The sequence below is a fragment of the Lontra canadensis genome, unplaced genomic scaffold, assembly GCF_010015895.1.
Source record: "Lontra canadensis isolate GAN:19392208 unplaced genomic scaffold, GSC_riverotter_1.0 scaffold27, whole genome shotgun sequence".
NCBI lineage: Eukaryota > Metazoa > Chordata > Mammalia > Carnivora > Mustelidae > Lontra > Lontra canadensis.
Genome location: NW_022631021.1, coordinates 400,069 through 417,613, shown reverse-complemented (window position 1 = coordinate 417,613; position 17,545 = coordinate 400,069). Strand labels below are relative to the sequence as shown.

Here is a 17,545-nt window from a genome sequence, read left to right as displayed (position 1 = left end):
CTGCTTAAGGTTGACTGAGCTTCTTAGATTCTATAAATCTGTTGGTTTTTTAAAAGACTTTATTTGACAGAGAGAGACACAGGGAGAGAAGGAACACAAGCAGGGAGAGTGGGAGAGGTCAGAAGCAGGCTTCCCGCCAAGCAGGGAGCTGGATGTGGGGCTCAATCTCAGGATGTTGGGATCATGACCTGAGCCGAAGGCAGACACTTAATGACTGAGCTACCAAGGTGCCCCTATAAATCTGTTTTTCACCAAACTTGGAACTTTCAGCCATTATTTCTTTTTAATAACATCCCTACTGAAATTAATTCACATACCATATACACATTCATTTAAAATATACAATTCAGGGGCACCTGGGTGGCTCAGTGGGTTAAAACCTCTGCCTTTGGCTCAGGTCATGATCCCAGGGTCCTGGGATGGAGCCCCGCATTGGGCTCTCTGCTCTGCAGGGAGCCTGCTTCTTCCTCTCTCTCTGCCTGCCTCTCTGCCTACTTGTGATCTCTACCTGTCAAATAAATAAATAAAATCTTTTAAAAAATAGAATAAAATAAATAAAATAAAATATACAATTCAACGGTTTTTAGTATACTCACAGAGTTGTGCAACCATAAGCTTAATCAACTTTGGAACATTTTCATAGCCCTCTTCCAAAAAAACCTGTACCCTTCAGCTATCATCCCCATTTTCCTTATTTCCCCTAACCTGGTAACCATTATTCTATTTTCTGTCTCTATAGATTTGTCTATCCTGGACATTTAATATAAACAGAATTATATAAAACGTGGTCTCTTGTGACCAGCTTCTTTCACTTAGCATATTCTCAAGGTTCATCCATATTATGACAGGAATCAGCACTTCTTTTCCTTTTTATGGTCAAAAATATTCCATTATATGGATACTCCACATTTTGTTTATCCACTCATCAGCTGATGAACATTTGGGTTGTTTCCCATTGGGGGATATTATGAATAATGCTGCTATGAACATGCAAGGATGAGTTTTTGTGTGGACATAGGCTTTTATTTCTGTTGGGTAGGAATGGAACTGCTGGTAAAATGGTAACTCTAATTTACTTTTTCAGGAACTGCCTGGCTGTTTTCCTTAGTGGCTACACCATGTTACAGCCCTACCAGCTGTGTTTCATTAGAGTTCCAATTGCTCCACATCCTCACCAACATCTGTTATTATCTGTCTTTTTTTATTACAGTCATCCTTATAGCCATTGTAATTTTGATCTGCCTTTCTCTGATGGCTTGATAATGTTGAGTATCTTTTCATATGTTTGTGGCCATTTATGCATCTTCTTTAAAGAAATGTCTGGGGCCACTTGGATGGCTCGGTCCATTAAGTGTCTGCCTTTGGCTCGGGTCATGATTCCAGGGTCCTGGGATTGAGCCCTGCATTGGGCTCTCTGCTCTGTGGGGGGCCACTTCTTCTCCTTCTGCCACTCCCCCTGAGAGAGTGCTCTCTCACTCTCTCTGTCAAATAAATAAATAAAATATTTTGAGAGAAAGAGAGAGAGAGAGAGAAGGAAGAAGGAAGGGAGGGAAAGAGAGAAAGAAAGGTCTATTCAGATCTTTTGTCCATTTTTAAATTGGGTTGTCTTTATTATTTAGTTGTCAGCCATTATTTCTTCAAAAAAATTTTTTTGAAGATTTTATTTATTTATTCAACAGGAAGATAACAAGCAGACAGAGAGGCAGGCAAAGAGAGGAAGAAGAAGGCTCCCCACTGAGCAGAGAGCCCGATGTGGGGCTCGATCCCAGGACCCTGAGATCACGACCCAAGCCGAAGACAGGGGCCCAACCCACTGAGCCACCCAGGCACCCCTCTTCAAATATTTTTATCTTGTTTTAGTTTTCTACTATAGCATAACAAATCACTCCAAATCTAGTGCCATAAAACAGTAAGCATTTTATTAAGTTCACAGATTTTGTGCATTAGAAATTCATTCAAGGGACAAATGGGATAGCTTTATTCTGTTTCATGAATTCTGGGGCCTCATCTGGGACACCATGAACAGCTGGGAGCTGGTATCACTTAGTGGCTTCTTCACTCACATGGTTGATTCCTGGGCTGAAATGTCTCAAAGGCCAAGTTCAGCAAGGACTGTTAATTAGAGCTCTGTGTAGCTGGGATGTCACTTCCAACTGGATTCTATTGGCCAAAAGAACATGTAGAATGGTAGATACTGCTGCAGCCATCTTTGGAAAATACAATCTGCCAGATGTCTTCTGTCTCCTTTACTTCTAGGACTCTAATTACACATATATTAGTATTGTCACACAGTTACGGACACTCTGTTTTTGTCTTTTAATCTTTTTTCTCTTTTCTTCAGAGTGGATAATTCCGGCCACTCTATTTTGAAGTTCACCAATCCTTTCTTTAGCCATCTCCAATCTGCTATTAAGCACATTTAATAAATTTTTCATTTCAAATCAGTTCTAGATTTTACATTTGGTTCTTTTTATAGCTCCCAGTTCTCTGCTGAGATCCTCTATCTGTTCATTTTTTATTACCAAGTTTAATGTCCTTGTTTGATAATTCCAACATCTGAGTCATCTTGGGGTCAATTTCTATTGACTGCTATTCTCAACAATGAGTCACATTTTCCTTCACTGCACATCCAGTCATTTATTATTGCATAGTGGACATTATTGAAATTCTAAATTCTGTCAATCTTTCTCTGAAGAGTGAATTTTATTCTACTGGGAAATTAACTTGGCTAAATTCATACTCCAAACTCTGCCTCCCCCACAAGGAGCAACAGCTAAACCTCTGTTCAATTCATTCAGCTTTCCAACTACCGCCTTTTCAAGGCTCCATTAAGTCTTTCCCCATGCATGTCAAGGATTTGGACAGAATTTAAAAGCAGATTTTAGGGCTCCCTCTTCTGTTGCTCCCTCCTTTCTGATATTTTCTCTCCTCGTTCTCCAGTCCCTCTTACAGTCCTGAATTCCATCCTCCAACTCACCAAACTAGTAAAACTGTAGACTTTTGCTTGAGTTCTAGCCACCACCCACCATGCAAACTTGGGAGTATCCTCAGGCAAAAGAATTGTGTAAGTGAGAATCACGCCTGGTACAGTTTCCATCTTTCAAATTTCCTATTGATTTCTGCCAGATTTGGTCACTCTCCAATGTCTTCAAGTAGTTATTTTTTTAATATACTGTCCAGAGTTCATAACTGTTATCTTGGAAAGGGCTAGGTCAATATAAGATACTCCTATATTATTAGAAGTAGAACCCTTTTCTACTAGATCTCATTGGTATTGTATCATCTCCAAGAGCGAACCATGATGTGAGTTACCAAAAACACATACAACCAGATGTATACAAAAGTACCCCCTCAGTATGATAGCTGGCTCAGTATGACAGATGGTAATAGATAAATCATCCTCTTGGTCTGTGAGTGAAGTGCTTATCATAAAAAATTGCAACAGGGGCACCTAGGTGGCTCAGTTCGTTAAGCATCTGCTTTTGGCTCAGGTCATGATCCCAGGGTGCTGGGATTGAGCCTGGCATCAGGCTCCCTCCTCAGCAGGGAGTCAGCTTCTCCCTCCCCTTGCTCTTCTTCTCTCACTTGCTCATTCTCTCTGTCTCAAATAAATAATCTTTAAAAAATTGAAAAAATTGAAACAATATAAAAAAGTATAAAGAGAAAAATAGGTATAAAGGAAAAAATGAGTTTCCAATTCATAGAATAAAATAGAATTATTTTATATATACTTTTCTAAAACTTGCTTTTATTTTCAATGAACAATGTATCTTGGGCATTTTACACTGTCAAATTTTTAAGTACTTTTTAATAATTGGGGAGTTACCTACAAGCAACATCTCTGTATGGAAAATTAGAATTTATTTAATAAAGTCTCTACAGATTGCTCTTTTATACTAATTTCATTAAAAGGCTTATGGGTTTTTCTTAATTGATACCTTCTATAGGATGACCTCATAAAAGTGGAATTGTACATTTTTACATTTTGACAGATTTGCCAAATTTTCCTCTACAAACATGATACTGATTCATACTCTCTACAATTGTAACCAATCATACACATTTCCCCACACCCGTAGTAGCTGTGTAGTCAATGACTTGAAGCACTCACTTTTACCTTACCTTCCCATCCCAGTAAGAAGCCAGTTGATATTCTGGAGACTGTGGAGAGCTTTCTTTCCTTAACGTTAAACAGTAGCCCTGATGAACATTCTAATTCCCTTCCTAAGCCCAGAGCCTTGTTAAAACCTAGCTTGTTTAGCTGAAGCCCTAATACCTTGTCTGATTTGAGCCAGTCCTTTTTTTTTTTTTTTTTAAGATTTACTTCTTCAAAGTAATCTCTGTATCCAACATGGGGCTTAAACTTACAACCCCAAGATCAAGAGTCACATGCCACACCAACTGAGCCAGCCAGGTGCCCCAAGCCAGTCTTCTTCTAGAACTGAATACTTGCAATCTGATCCACTAGCAAGGGTCTAGGCATGTAAGGCATGTTACATATGGGCTCCTCATCTAACTGACTGTTAACACATTTGAGTACCACTTGAAATTATGGCTGTAACTTCTTTTCCAATGTCCTTTCCACATACCTTTTCCCTGGACATCCTAGAATTAGGACGAAGATAGTGGGGGCTCCTTACCAACTGTAACTCAGAAACAGCTGCCCTCTTCCCTCTCAATTCTTTAACTATTCAGTTCCCATACTGACTGGGTCCCAGATTCTCTCCCCTGAACCAGTTATGAAGATACTATACTTCATGTCCAAAGTCTTGGCAAATCTCACTTTGTTAGAAACATTCCTTGTCATCCTAATATATTCCCTTTAATTTCCTTTGTATTTCCAGGTCTTGACAATTCCCAAAACACATCAACAGTAGAATTAATGAAATCTGAGTATTATAGTTCTAATTTTAAGACTTACACCTGGGCTCTTGGATTCATTGAAGTGAAACTGCAGCTGCTATTGCTCAGAATAGGCACTGCTGGTCATTCACTACTGAATGTGAACAGATATTTCTTTATGGCATAGCCTCGAACAATTATTTAAAGAAGTATGGCATATAAATTATCTGAGCTTTGAAACTTGCTCAAGAGGGAAACTGAGGAAAAAAGATTTCATACGCGAGGCTGTCCTTAATTTTTGAGCAGAACTGGCCCTAACGTTTGCTTATTTTAAGAGGCAGAGACCGCTCTGGGCACCTGGGTGTCTGAGTTGGTTAAGCATCTGACTCTCGATTTTGGCTCAGGTCTTGATCTCAGGGTCCTGACTTCAAGCCCCGCATTGAGCTCCATGCTGGGCATGGAGCCTATTTAAAAAGGGGAGGGGGGTGCAGAGACTGTTCAAAATGAGTCATGTTTCACATCTGCTGGTGAAAGAAAAGCCTTAGCAGTTGAGCAAGAATGCTCAATTAATGTTTACTACTTTGAGTAGTTTCCCAGACAGAGATCATTTAATGAACAAACACCTAAGACAGTAGCACAATGACTGACTGAAGTAAATAGGTTCAAACGGTGTAAGTAGCTATGGAGGAAACAAAGAAGAGCTTAAAATAAAAACGAAGGTCTCTAACTCTAAGGAGGGCTATGTACTCCTCAAGAGTTAGAACTGTTTCACTTAGATCTGTGTCTGGCGCAAAGTCTAGTGTAAGAATGCTCAGTTAATGTTTACTGACAATAATACAAAGCAAATAAATGGTAACTGCCACATAGATGGAATGAACTAAAGGGTATATCCAACAATCCAGCCACATTCTTCCACATACTGTAAACCAACTAGAATACTCTAATGAACCGGACATTTTAAACCAGATTTAAGAGTGTCGTATATAAACACGGAAATAAATTTATCTGTGACGCCGAGGAAGAAGGCACACCCTTCCCATTAGAGACAATAAAAAGTGCTAGGTTTTTAAAAAGAAGAGAGAGATTAGTATATTCTAAAAGCCCTTTCTAGAAGATTTTAAAATTAAAAAAAAAATCAGGAAAAATGAAAAAGGAGGATGATATTTCTCTGAGAACAAAAATTATTTTTAAAATAATAGCTAACATTTAATGATTGCTTACTTTAGTCCAGACACTGTCCTAATATTCCAGACAATGTCCTAAACTGCACTTTGTTATACATTTAATTAATTTCTCTCAATATCCCCATGATATAAATGAAAACTATTATCTTCATTCTATAGTAGAGAACTGAAGCATAGAAAGATTAAATAACTTGCCCAAGATCATAACAAGCTAAGATTCAAAATCAAGCAGTATGGCTCAAGAACTTGCAGCCTTAACTACACTCTAACATCTCTCTGACTTCTTCCCCCCATCTCTCTCACTTTTAACAAAATCAAAAGAGTTATAGAGGTTTGGAGTTTCAATTGCCTTAGACCCAGATCAATGGCAACAGAAAACAAGCTGAGCCCTATCTAGATGCCTGGACATAGTATACAGGCATCTATGATCCAGCCTCTCTCTATCTTTCCAATATTGTCTCTTGCTACGTCCCACCTTCAAACCCTACATTCCAGTGACACAGAACCATATGCAGTCTCTTAAAGGTCCCCTTCTGTTTCTCAACTCAGTACCATTACTCATGCAGCTCCCTCTGCCCAGCATCACCTTTCTGCCATGACTATCTGTGGCCCCCAGACTCCATAGATACTTCTTAATGCCTTACTGGGCTTACTGTTTACAGGTCTGTTTATTGCGGTAGGCAGTCGAGTCCCTGAAAGGGAATCCTGTCTCATTTGTTTTCAAGTTGCTAGTACTTGGCATACAATTCAGGTGGTCAGTAAAAAAGTTTCCTAATAGAATCAATGAATAAATGGTCTCAGAAACACAGTGCACAAAGGCAGCCCAGGGTATGGGACTATCTGATGGGAAGGCTAGACTCCTATCTGACAATGGCTGACATACCACCTGCAGCTGACCATCCAACTATCTTGTAGCACATCTTCCTCAAAGAGACTGAGGACCCTCTCCTGTGGGTTCAGAGGACTAAGGAACCACAACCAACTTCACCTGAAAGGAAGGGAGACAGTGAGGACTCTGCTGAGGTTCAGGAAAAGGATATCTTAGAAGACACTGCCAGACCTCTAATTTCACATCAGCCTCTGTTAAGACATTTTCTCAAATGAAATGTATTCCTGAACTGCAGTTCCTTCTTTCACGTAAGTTAAAAAAACAAAACCCACAGATTTCAAGAAAAGAAAGGAAACAAAAAAGAAAATGAAAGACAGATTTTTCTTAGGAATGGGAAGTGGATGTTTTCAGCTCTGCCTGAGAAAGCACTAGACCAGAGGGCTGGAGGCACTCAGCTTGAACGAATTTAGCCAATCCTTATCTGGATTTTCTATATATCGGAATTCTCCAACTTTCAGAAGACTCATACATGCCACAAATGGCTGCCCAATCCCCTGCCCCACCCCAACTGCCAAAGAAGCAATTTTTGGAAAATCAAAAACAAACGGAACTTCCAGAGTATTTGCGGAGCCAAATGCTATGAATTTAAGAGTAACTTAGGGGAGCTGACCCTGTGGGACATATTCTGAATTAGAACTGGTTTAATTAGAGTAGGATTCCTTCAAAAATACATTCTCTACATTCCCCTCCTGACTTAGCTGAAATTATATATCCTAAAGAAATGGGAATTGGGAGCAAAAGCGAGAGGAGCAGGGCTGCAGGTAGAATTAGGGCAACAGGGTGCATGAGGAGGACCTTAGGAGATGGGAAAGACATCAAGGGAAGAAAAGGTGTATCAAGAGCAAACTTCAGCTGATTTAGAATTTAGTCTAAGTCAGTGATTCTCAACACTAACAGACTCAATTCCACGAGCGGCACTGCCAAGAGTGACAACATTTTCTAAAATAATGACAAACATTTGATAAAGTTCAAAACAATCTTCCCCCATGGCAGTTGCAGTCTAGAACACTCCTTATAGTTTAAAGTTTACAATATTTTGTGTTTATTACAATAGAATTAGGTTCTAGGTTTACATAATTTAAATGGGTAACTAACCCATGCATCTAACAAATATTCAAAATTCAAAAAGGACAAAGAACAATGCTTCTTTATGTGAGATTATTCTGCAAACTGGATATCAGCGTCTCTAGCCCGCTAACTAAACGCTGGCCACACCCCTTAATCACAACCACAAAAAGTCCTGCTGAGATGCAATGATCCAATGATCTAAAAGATCTTACTCCAAGAAATGGGAGAGAAAAAACTTTTCTCTTCTTCTCTATCTCCACTCCTCCTTCAAATGGTTCCCTAACAACCAAGACCCCGGTGGGATAACTTGGAAACCTACTTGACATTTAATACACTATTTCTACTGAAATACATACTCCAAACCCCAAACTTAGAAATAAAATTTGAGAACATACCACTTTCATAAGTCAGAGACTTAAATACACTGATTTCTCACCATCGATGTTCTAATTTTTTTTAAATGATAAGCTGACATCCAAGCTATATACGACCAATGCACTATAAGGACTAAGTATACATGTAAAATGATCACTGCTGTGGGCAAATAAAAAAATGTCAATCCAACAAGTATTTTATAGTACATCTAGTCCTTATTTTTATGGCAAGAAGGTACAAACAACATACCCTTTACCTAAGTTCTAATGTGTATTACTTTACACTTAAGTTTTCCCCTTTACTATAAATACTGATTGATTATACTGCTTTAATACTGGAAAATATTCGTTAGTATCTATAATCAGCATCAATAGCAAATACTTGCCTCAGCACACAAAAATAAAAGTTCCCTTAACAATACTGGGTGAATTGGGTTTCCTTGTCCTTCTGCTCCCCCCACTACTATTCCCATTCTCCACATAAGGCTCCTTGAATTCCAGCCATGCACTCCCACTCCACACACCTTCTCCTGCACCCACTCAAAGCACCCTCAAACTCTCTGGTTTTCAAAGCAGCCAAGGGACCACAGTCCCTGCCATTATGGAGGGTGTAGGTAATTGAGTTGTGATGAAAAGAATCTTTTTTGGGGGCACCTGGGTGCCTTAGTCAGTTAAGCATCTCCCCTTGTCTCAGGTCATGATCCTAGGGTCCTGGGATGAAGCCCCTTCCTCCCCAAGAATGAGCCCCCTGCTCAGCAGGGAGCCTGTTTCTCCCTTTCCCCTTCCCCCCAACTCATATTCTCTCTTCCTTGCTCTACTCTCTCTCTCTCAAATAAATAAATAATCTAAAAAAAAAAATCTTTTCTTTTCTTTCAATGATTAAAGCCATACTTATAGGTGATGACAACTAAATGACCGCTGATTTTTTTTTCACTCTAAGAATTATGTTATGTTCTTAGGTTATGTATAAGTACATCCACTAAGGACCCAACCTTGTGTATATATTTCAGTTATTTCACCTATGCTGAGGTCAAAGTTTCCTCTGTAGTATGCCTTGAGATATATATATATAAAAAAAAAAAAAGATAAATAGAAATAGCCCTGTTCCCTTCTCTCCTTAAGCATTGATACAAAGAACATCCCTCTCCACCTCTTTGTATTACAAGGTTAAACGTAATTTCTAAATATTCAAAGGTCTACTGGGCGCCTGGGTGTCCCAGGCGTTAGGCCTCTGCCTTTGGCTCAGGTCATGATCCCAGGGTCCTGGGATCAAGCCCTGCATCAGGCTCCCTGCTCAGCAAAGAGCTGCTTCACCCTCTCCCACTACCCCTGCTTGGGTTTCCTCTTTCACTGTGTGTCTCTCTGTCAAAAAAATCTTTAAAATAAAAATAAAATAAAATAAAATCTTTAAAATAAACAAACAAATAAATGTTCAAAGGTCTAATTTTTTTTAGATATGTTAGGCACAATCTTAAAGATGTTGAAAAGTGTTATCTTCAGAAACTAAAAGCAATCTCTCTCGAGTAACTTAAACAAATACTAGATAAATAATAATAGTCACTGTTTACTGAATACTTTTTCAGGACCACTTTTTTTTTTTTTAAAGATTTTATTTATTTATTTGACAGACAGAGATCACAAGTAGGCAGAAAGGCAGGCAGAGAGAGAGGAGGAAGCAGGCTCCCTGCTGAGCAGAGAGCCCGATGCGGGGCTCGATCCCAGGATCCTGAGATCATGACCCGAGCCAAAGGCAGAGGCTTAAACCACTGAGCCACCCAGGTACCCCTTCAGGACCACTTTTATAAATGATTTCTAATCCTCAAAACCACATTGTCCATTACTATCCCCCATTTTACAGATGAGTAAACTGAAACTTCGAGAAGCTGAAAGACTTGCAGAATACATAGCTTGTAAGTGGTAGAGTCAAAATGCACAGTCACCTTTTGGAATCCAAAGTCCTGGTTCTTTCTGCTACATTGATGTGCCTCTCAATCAATTTTTCAAAGCAGGTAATTTCATTATTGTGAGCCATATATTAAACTGCTGTGTATCAGATACAGTACAACAGTACTGCTTTAAATTTTTATTGCTTTTAAATGCTACTTTTTAAGACACAAGAAAATGTTTTACAAAAGACCTTGGAAAGCTGTAAAGATTGTAATACAAAAGCTATGAAATTCAAATTTTAGTGCCTTTAGTAAAGATGAAGTGGTATGTAAATGGGGTGCCCAGCTTACAGAACAGAATGAAAATATTATCCAGGGTAGTCTGAAGATCAAATATTTAACAAAAACCCAAATGCCTGAAGAACAGTACCCCCTTTCTCTTAATGCATATGACTGCTATTCTGACAGGGAACTAAGCCTCAGATCCATTCCAAGTAAGAAATGTTAAGTGTTAGGGGTATCTGTGTGGCACAGTCGGTAAAGCAGTTAAGCACCCAACTCTTGGTTTTGCCTCATGTCACGACGTCATGGGTTGCAATCTCATAGATTGTGAGATCAAGCCCCGCATCCAGCTCCGAGCTAGTGTTGCATACCTGCTTGAGTTTCTCTCCCCCTCTGCTCTCCCTCACCCCCGTACACGTTTTCTCTTTCTCTCTCTCTCTCTGAAATAACTAAGTCTTAAAAAAAAAAAAAAAAAGTATGGTATGGGTTAGCAGTCATAAATTATCCTAATTATTTTTATTGAACCTAATTTGAACAGTGCTCCAAAAAGATGTTTTCAATGTTCTGAAATTTGCTTGTGACTAAAATTTACAAATAGATCAGAATTTGAAAACTAAACATAGGCAAAAATAAAGTGGCCATCTAGTTTACCTCAGATGAAGTAAAAAAATTTTTAAAAACACATCCATCATGGGGCGCCTGGGTGGCTCAGTGGGTTGAGCCGCTGCCTTCGGCTCGGGTCATGATCTCGAGGTCCTGGGGTCGAGCCCCGCATCGGGCTCTCTGCTCAGCGGGGAGCCTGCTTCCTCCTCTCTCTCTGCCTGCCTCTCTGCCTGCTTGTGATCTCTCTCTGTCAAATAAATAAATAAAATCTTTAAAAAAAAAATAAAAATAAAAAATAAAAAAAATTAAAAAATAAAAACACATCCATCAGAATGGCTAAAATGAAAGAGATGAAAAATACCAAGTGTTGGCAAGGATGTAGAACAACCAGAACTCTCAAACACTTCCACTGGCAGTGCAAATTGGTACAGACACTCTGGGAAACTGTTTAATAATATCTATTACAATTTTAAATGTTCATATCCTACAACCCAGAAATTCCACTCCTATGCATATCCCCGAGAGATACATGGACATTTGTTCATCAGAGGACATACACTAGAATGTTCTAGCAGCACTATTCATCATGGCCCTACACTGGGAAACTAACCAAATGTCCATCGATAGTAAAGTATATAAATAAATTGAAGTACAGTCACATAATAGAATACCATACAGCAATGAAAATGCAGAATCTGCAACTTGATGCAACAACAGGGTTTAATCTCACAAAAATGGGGGTGCCTGGCTGGCTCAGTGGGTTGAGCTTCTGCCTTCGGCTCAGGTCATGATCTCAGGGTTCTGGGATCAAGCCCCACATCAGGCTCTCTGCTCAGCAGGGAGCCTGCTTCCCCCTCTCTCTCTGCCTGCTCTCTGCCTACTTGTGATCTCTCTCTCTCTCTCAAATTAAAAAAAAAGTTTTCATTTAAAAAAAATCTCACAAGGGGCGCCTGGGTGGCTCAGTGGGTTTAAAGCCTCTGCCTTCAGCTCAGGTCATGATCTCAGGGTCTTGGGATCGAGCCCCGCGTCGGGCTCTCTGCTCAGCGGGGAGCCTGCTTCCCCCTCTCTCTCTGCCTGCCTGTCTGCCTGTCTCTCTGTGTACTTGTGATCTCTCTCTCTCTGTCAAATAAATAACTAAAATCTAAAAAAAAAAAAAAAAATTAATCTCACGAAAATGTTGAGTTAAGCCAGACATAGAAGCATACATATGATATGATTCCACTTATATAAAGAACAAAAACAGGGAGACAAACAATAAGAAACTCTTAATCTTAAGAAACAAACTGAGGGTTGCTGGAGGGGAGGTGGTGGGGGGATGGAGTGGCTGGGAGATGGACATTGGGGAGGGTATGTGCTATGGTGAGTGTTGTGTATTGTGTAAGACTGATGAATCACAGACCTGTACCCCTGAAACAAATAACATTATATGAAAATAAATAAAATAGAATAAAATAAAACAAAAACAGACAAAACTAATCTGTGTTGTTAGAAATCAGGACAGTGGTTTACCCCTTGGTAGAGACAACAAAAGACAACACAAGAGGGCTTCATAGGTGCTAGCAATACTGTTTCTTCATATGGATGCTGGTGACAAGAGTGTATTTAATTTGAAATTAATTCAGTAGATGAAAAGTGTACAGCAGCCCAGTAGTAAAGAGAATCAGAGAACCTACCTTTGAATCTCAGTTCCATCAACTACTACATGATTTTTTTGCACAAGTTGCTTAACCTCTCTGGGCGTCATTTCTTCAACTATAAAGTAGGCCTAATAACTACCTCATAAGGTTAGTCTGAGAATTACATCATTATAAGACTTATAAAGTGCCGGGGCCGCCTGGGTGGCTCAGTGGGTTAAGCCACTGCCTTCGGCTCAGGTCATGATCTCAGGGTCCTGGGATCGAGTCCCACATCGGGCTCTCTTCTCAGCGGAGAGCCTGCTTCCTCCTCTCTCTCTCTCTGCCTGTCTCTCTGCCTACTTGTGATCTTTCTCTGTCAAATAAATAAATTTAAAAAAAAATTAAAAAAAAAAAAAGACTTATAAAGTGCTTATTCACACAGTTGGTTATTATTAAGTATTTGCTAAGTTTAAAAAAAATGCTTTATTCTGAAACAACACAAAAAAAATGTGGAAAGGAAACAAAGACATGTATGATTTGACCATTACTGGAAAATGAACAAAATAATTATTTAGGAAATAAAGGTGATAATAAGCAAAGTCTAGTATAAAGGAAAACCTGGAAGTTGAGACTACTTCTACAAACCTTCACCTATACAGACCCTGGGCCAGAAGTGGGCCTCTCTCAGCCTGCAGCTCCCCACTGTCCCCTGGGGGCTGACCAGGATGATCTCTTCAGAAGGATGAGTAATAATGAGGGGAGACACTGATCAGGAACTAAGAGGGCTGAGTTCACAGTAGGCTCTCTTATTCTCCAAGGGGACTATGAAATCTTGTATGCTTCTGCATTTCACCTAATACTTACGTTTTTCAAAATCTATTATGTCTATCAGCTGTGCCTCTGTCCCTCAGAATCATTTCCTGTAGCTATTTAGAGTAAATAATTAAGACTTCCGGTAGGCCAGAGGGAGAAGCAGGCACCCCACTGAGCATGGAGCCCAGTGTGAGACTCCATCCCAGGACCCTGGGATCATGACTCAAGGTGATGGCAGATGCTTAGCTTAACCGACTGAACCACATAGTCATCCCAAGAATTCTGGAAGGTTTCTAAAAGAGCCAGTCAAGGGGGCGCCTGGGTGGCTCAGTCAATCGGGCATCTGCCTTCAGCTCAGGTCATTATCCTGAGTCCTGGAATCCCTGCATGGGGCTCCCTGCTCCTCAGGGAGCCTACTTCTCCCTTTCCCTCTGCCTGCCGCTCCCCCTGCTTGTGCTCTGTCAAATGAATGCATAAAATATTTTTAAAAACTAATTAAGATAAAAGAGCCAGTCAGGTGGGTCACTGCCATCCATACCAGGGTAGTATCCCTAACTTCAATGATCATGTTATAATAGTTACTCTTTACATAACTACCTACTTACATAGCTACCTACTTACATGCTAGGCATTATAATAAATACTTTATCCCCAATCCTCAAAAAATTCTGCTAGGTACATGGTATTTATTCTTCCTTATTCTCACCTTTTACAGATAACAGAACCAGCTCAAAAAGGCTGACCTGTTCATTAAGTGACAGAGCTGGAAGGTGAATCAGGCTTCTCTGGCTCCAGAGTCCATGCTCTTTTCCCTGAGCCATAGTCCCTTGACTTACATGACAATCAATCAAATTTCTTCTTACGAAAGGTAATTAACTAAAGTGAGTTAAAGCAAGAATAATCTAATGTAGTAAAAAATCAATTCTGGATTTCTTCTTAAATGATTACTTTTGTTTCTAAGTAAAGGTCTTCTCCTGGGTCTATTTAAATGAATACTAGGCATTGAAGTTATGTGTACTACACAGCAGTCATCCAAACCATATAAAACCCTTAAAAGATGTTTACACTTCTTCCCTGCTGAATCCCTAGTGCCCAGATCAGGGCCTGGCCTGGAGCAGGGACTTAACAGAAATATCCTGAAGACCACCTCCCTCAAATCTTATTTACCAAAATACTAATAATGAAGATGCATTCCAACAAAACACTATTAATATCCAGGACTTCATGACCAAAATTAAACATGAGAGTCACTGGGACATGAGAGACACTGGTCCTGCTGTTAAGACACTCTCCTCCAGGTCAAGTGGCACTGTCATCATAAACAAATCATTATTAAGCACCTACAAATGTTTATTTAACATAGTAACTCAGTATACCTTCTCTTCTCCTTCCCCATGAGATTTGGCAACCCACAGAAACTCTAATTCCCCTCCAGGCAGGCCAGCTTCTGTAGGTATCACAGAGACCATACAGAGATACAAATGTCATACTTGATTGGGCCACTTTTCCAGGATAAACAAACAGAAAGGCGCAAGGAGTGTGACCTGTCCCTCAACCAGATCCAAGTCCTACGATCTTTTCCTGGAACCCTGATATTGCAGCCCCAAATAACCTTTTCTTCCTCTTCCTCCTCAGTCAACCACATAGCTCCCAATGTCTGTCATACCTATTCCTACTTCATCTGAAAGAGATACTCTGTTCACTAAGGATGCACTGAATATGTCAGCAAACATTATTAAAATTTTTCTTAAAAACTCTATACTCATTGAGAGTGCGCAGAATATATGTGCACTAAAGGGAAAAACACCAGAATTAGACAGCTGGGTTCTAGGGGCTCCTGGCAGTTTCAGTCAGTGGAATAAGTGACTCTTGATCTCAGGGCTGTGAGTTTAATCCCTGGGCTGGTTATAGAGATTACTTAAAAATAATAAAATCTTAAAAAAAGAAAGAAAGCTGGGTTCTATTCCACCACATTACCTTCCATTGCAACTTGGGAAAGTTGTTTGTCCTCTATAGGCTTTAGTTTCCTCAGACATTAAAGAGTGGAACTAGTCAGGGGTTATTCACCTAGTTCCAGGATGACTTGCAGGATTCAGCATGTGCTTTTGGGCTTCATAACTCTCCCCCAGAATTTACATTTAAAAAAAAAAAACCTGTTTGCATATGCAGATTTTTCTGAAGAAGTCTATAGCTTATATCAAATTGTCACACAAGTGGTGTCCCAAAAGATAACTATAGCTCATGGGTTGTTCCCCCCCCCGCCCCCCGCAAGATTTTATTTATTTATTTGACAGAGAGAAACAAAGAGCGAGGGAACACACGCAGGGGGAGTGGGAGAGGGCGCTGCAGGTTTCCCACGGAGCAGGGAGCCGGATGTGGGGCTTGATCCCAGGACTCCAGGATCATGACCTGAGCCAAAGGCAGACACTTAACTGGCTGAGCCACCCAGGCGCCCCTATAGCTCATGTTTTAATTGAGCACTTACTACATGCTAGGCACTGTCTGTCTTTATATATATTTAACCCTCAAAATAACCGTTTGAGGGGTGCCTGGGTGGCTCAGCCAGTTAAGTGTCTGCCTTTGGCTCAGGTCATGATCTCAGGGTCCTCGGATAGACCCCTGGGTGGGGCTCCCTGCTCAGGGCGGTAGTCTGCTTCTCCCTCTCCCACTGGCCCTCCCCGCCATTCATGCTCTGTCTCTCAAATAAATAAATAAAATCTTAAAAAAAAAACAACTTTGAGTTAGAGTACTATTATTATCCTCATTTTACAGTTGAAGAAAGTAAACCAGAAAGAGTTGGGCTCTTAAACACAATCCTGTATTAGGTTAGATCATCTCTAAATCCTAAAATTCTCTGCTTCTGTGTTTATTGAAACTAAGTTTTCCTTTAAATTTTCTATACCATTTCACAATCATTAGTCCTACTTTTAAATCTTTATACAGAACAACCAAACTCGCGGAACACCCAGAAGAATGCGGTCTGAAAAAGAATTTATTAGTAAGTTAATCCTAGTAAAGGGTCCAAAGGCACCTTCCAGTTCCAGCCTCCAATCTGCTTTTACTATTATAACATGGTTATTGACCAACAGATGTATGTGAATCTAAATATTAATTAAAGTCTAAAATCAAAGTAAGAGTAAACAAGCCAGAGTCTCAGTCAGAAAAGGGGATACAGTGGCAGCAGAAGGGTCTCACATACCACTCATCCAGGCAACAGAAGACCAGTAAGATACAGCAGTGCAAGGGCCCTGTGTCCCCCGTTGACTGACTCCGCCTCCTACTCCTACCTCCGGAAAACCACTAGCGTGTACAAGGCTAGAACCACTCTCCCCTTGAGATACAAAGGCTGGCTGAAAGTATTAAGGCATCCCCAACACCTGTCTGGAATAAGGAGTGAAAACTAAGTGGGGGGAGACAGAGGAGGCGTGCAAGCGACGACGAGGTGACCTGCTTGGCGGTGTGGGACTTGAGTGGGAACTGAGCTGGGGGCAGCCGGCCAGGAGATCCTTGAGGGTCGGGAGGCTTAAGGAGGCTGCGAGGGTCGAGAGGAAAGCCCGGGGCACCCCAGCAAGGGCAGAAGCACCCTGCACGGGAGGGCACAGGAAGAGGGAAGAACAGAGTGGTGACAACGGTCGGGGCCGGCGGAGCGGGCCGGAGACTGTCCTGCTCGAGTTGAGGCGAGGGCCGCCAAGGAGTCCCAGCTCGGGCGAAGGAGGGGGAGAGCGGCCCATAGGAGGGCGTACGGAGGAGGGGCGAAGAGGGTTAGGAAGGGCCCCGGGACGGCTGGGGGACGGCGCTGGCGCTCTCACCGGGACAGGTGCTTCAGGATCTGCTTCTTAATGATCCCAGCCATGCCGGAGCCGCGGCCCGCGTGGAAGGCAGGCGAGCAGCTCTGGCCTCCTCAGTCGTGAAGAGGCGGCCCTTCACCTCGCCGCGGCTCGGCGACCGGATGCCGCCGCCGCAGCCACCGCCGCCGCCATGGCGCTCT

General features: G+C 41.1%; 1 protein-coding gene across 2 annotated transcripts in view; it reads right to left on the bottom strand.

The window, feature by feature from the left end:
• Nucleotides 1-17,545, bottom strand: part of UHRF1BP1 (UHRF1 binding protein 1) — a 63,267-nt gene extending 45,722 nt beyond the window's left edge. Inside the window, exon 1 of one of the 2 annotated variants that reach the window (XM_032864278.1) lies at nt 17,367-17,545. In XM_032864278.1, the coding sequence (XP_032720169.1) occupies nt 17,367-17,410 (44 nt within the window). In that variant the 5' untranslated portion in view covers nt 17,411-17,545. The remainder of the gene's footprint in view (nt 1-17,366) is intronic. The other variant, XM_032864277.1, reaches the window with a different exon arrangement.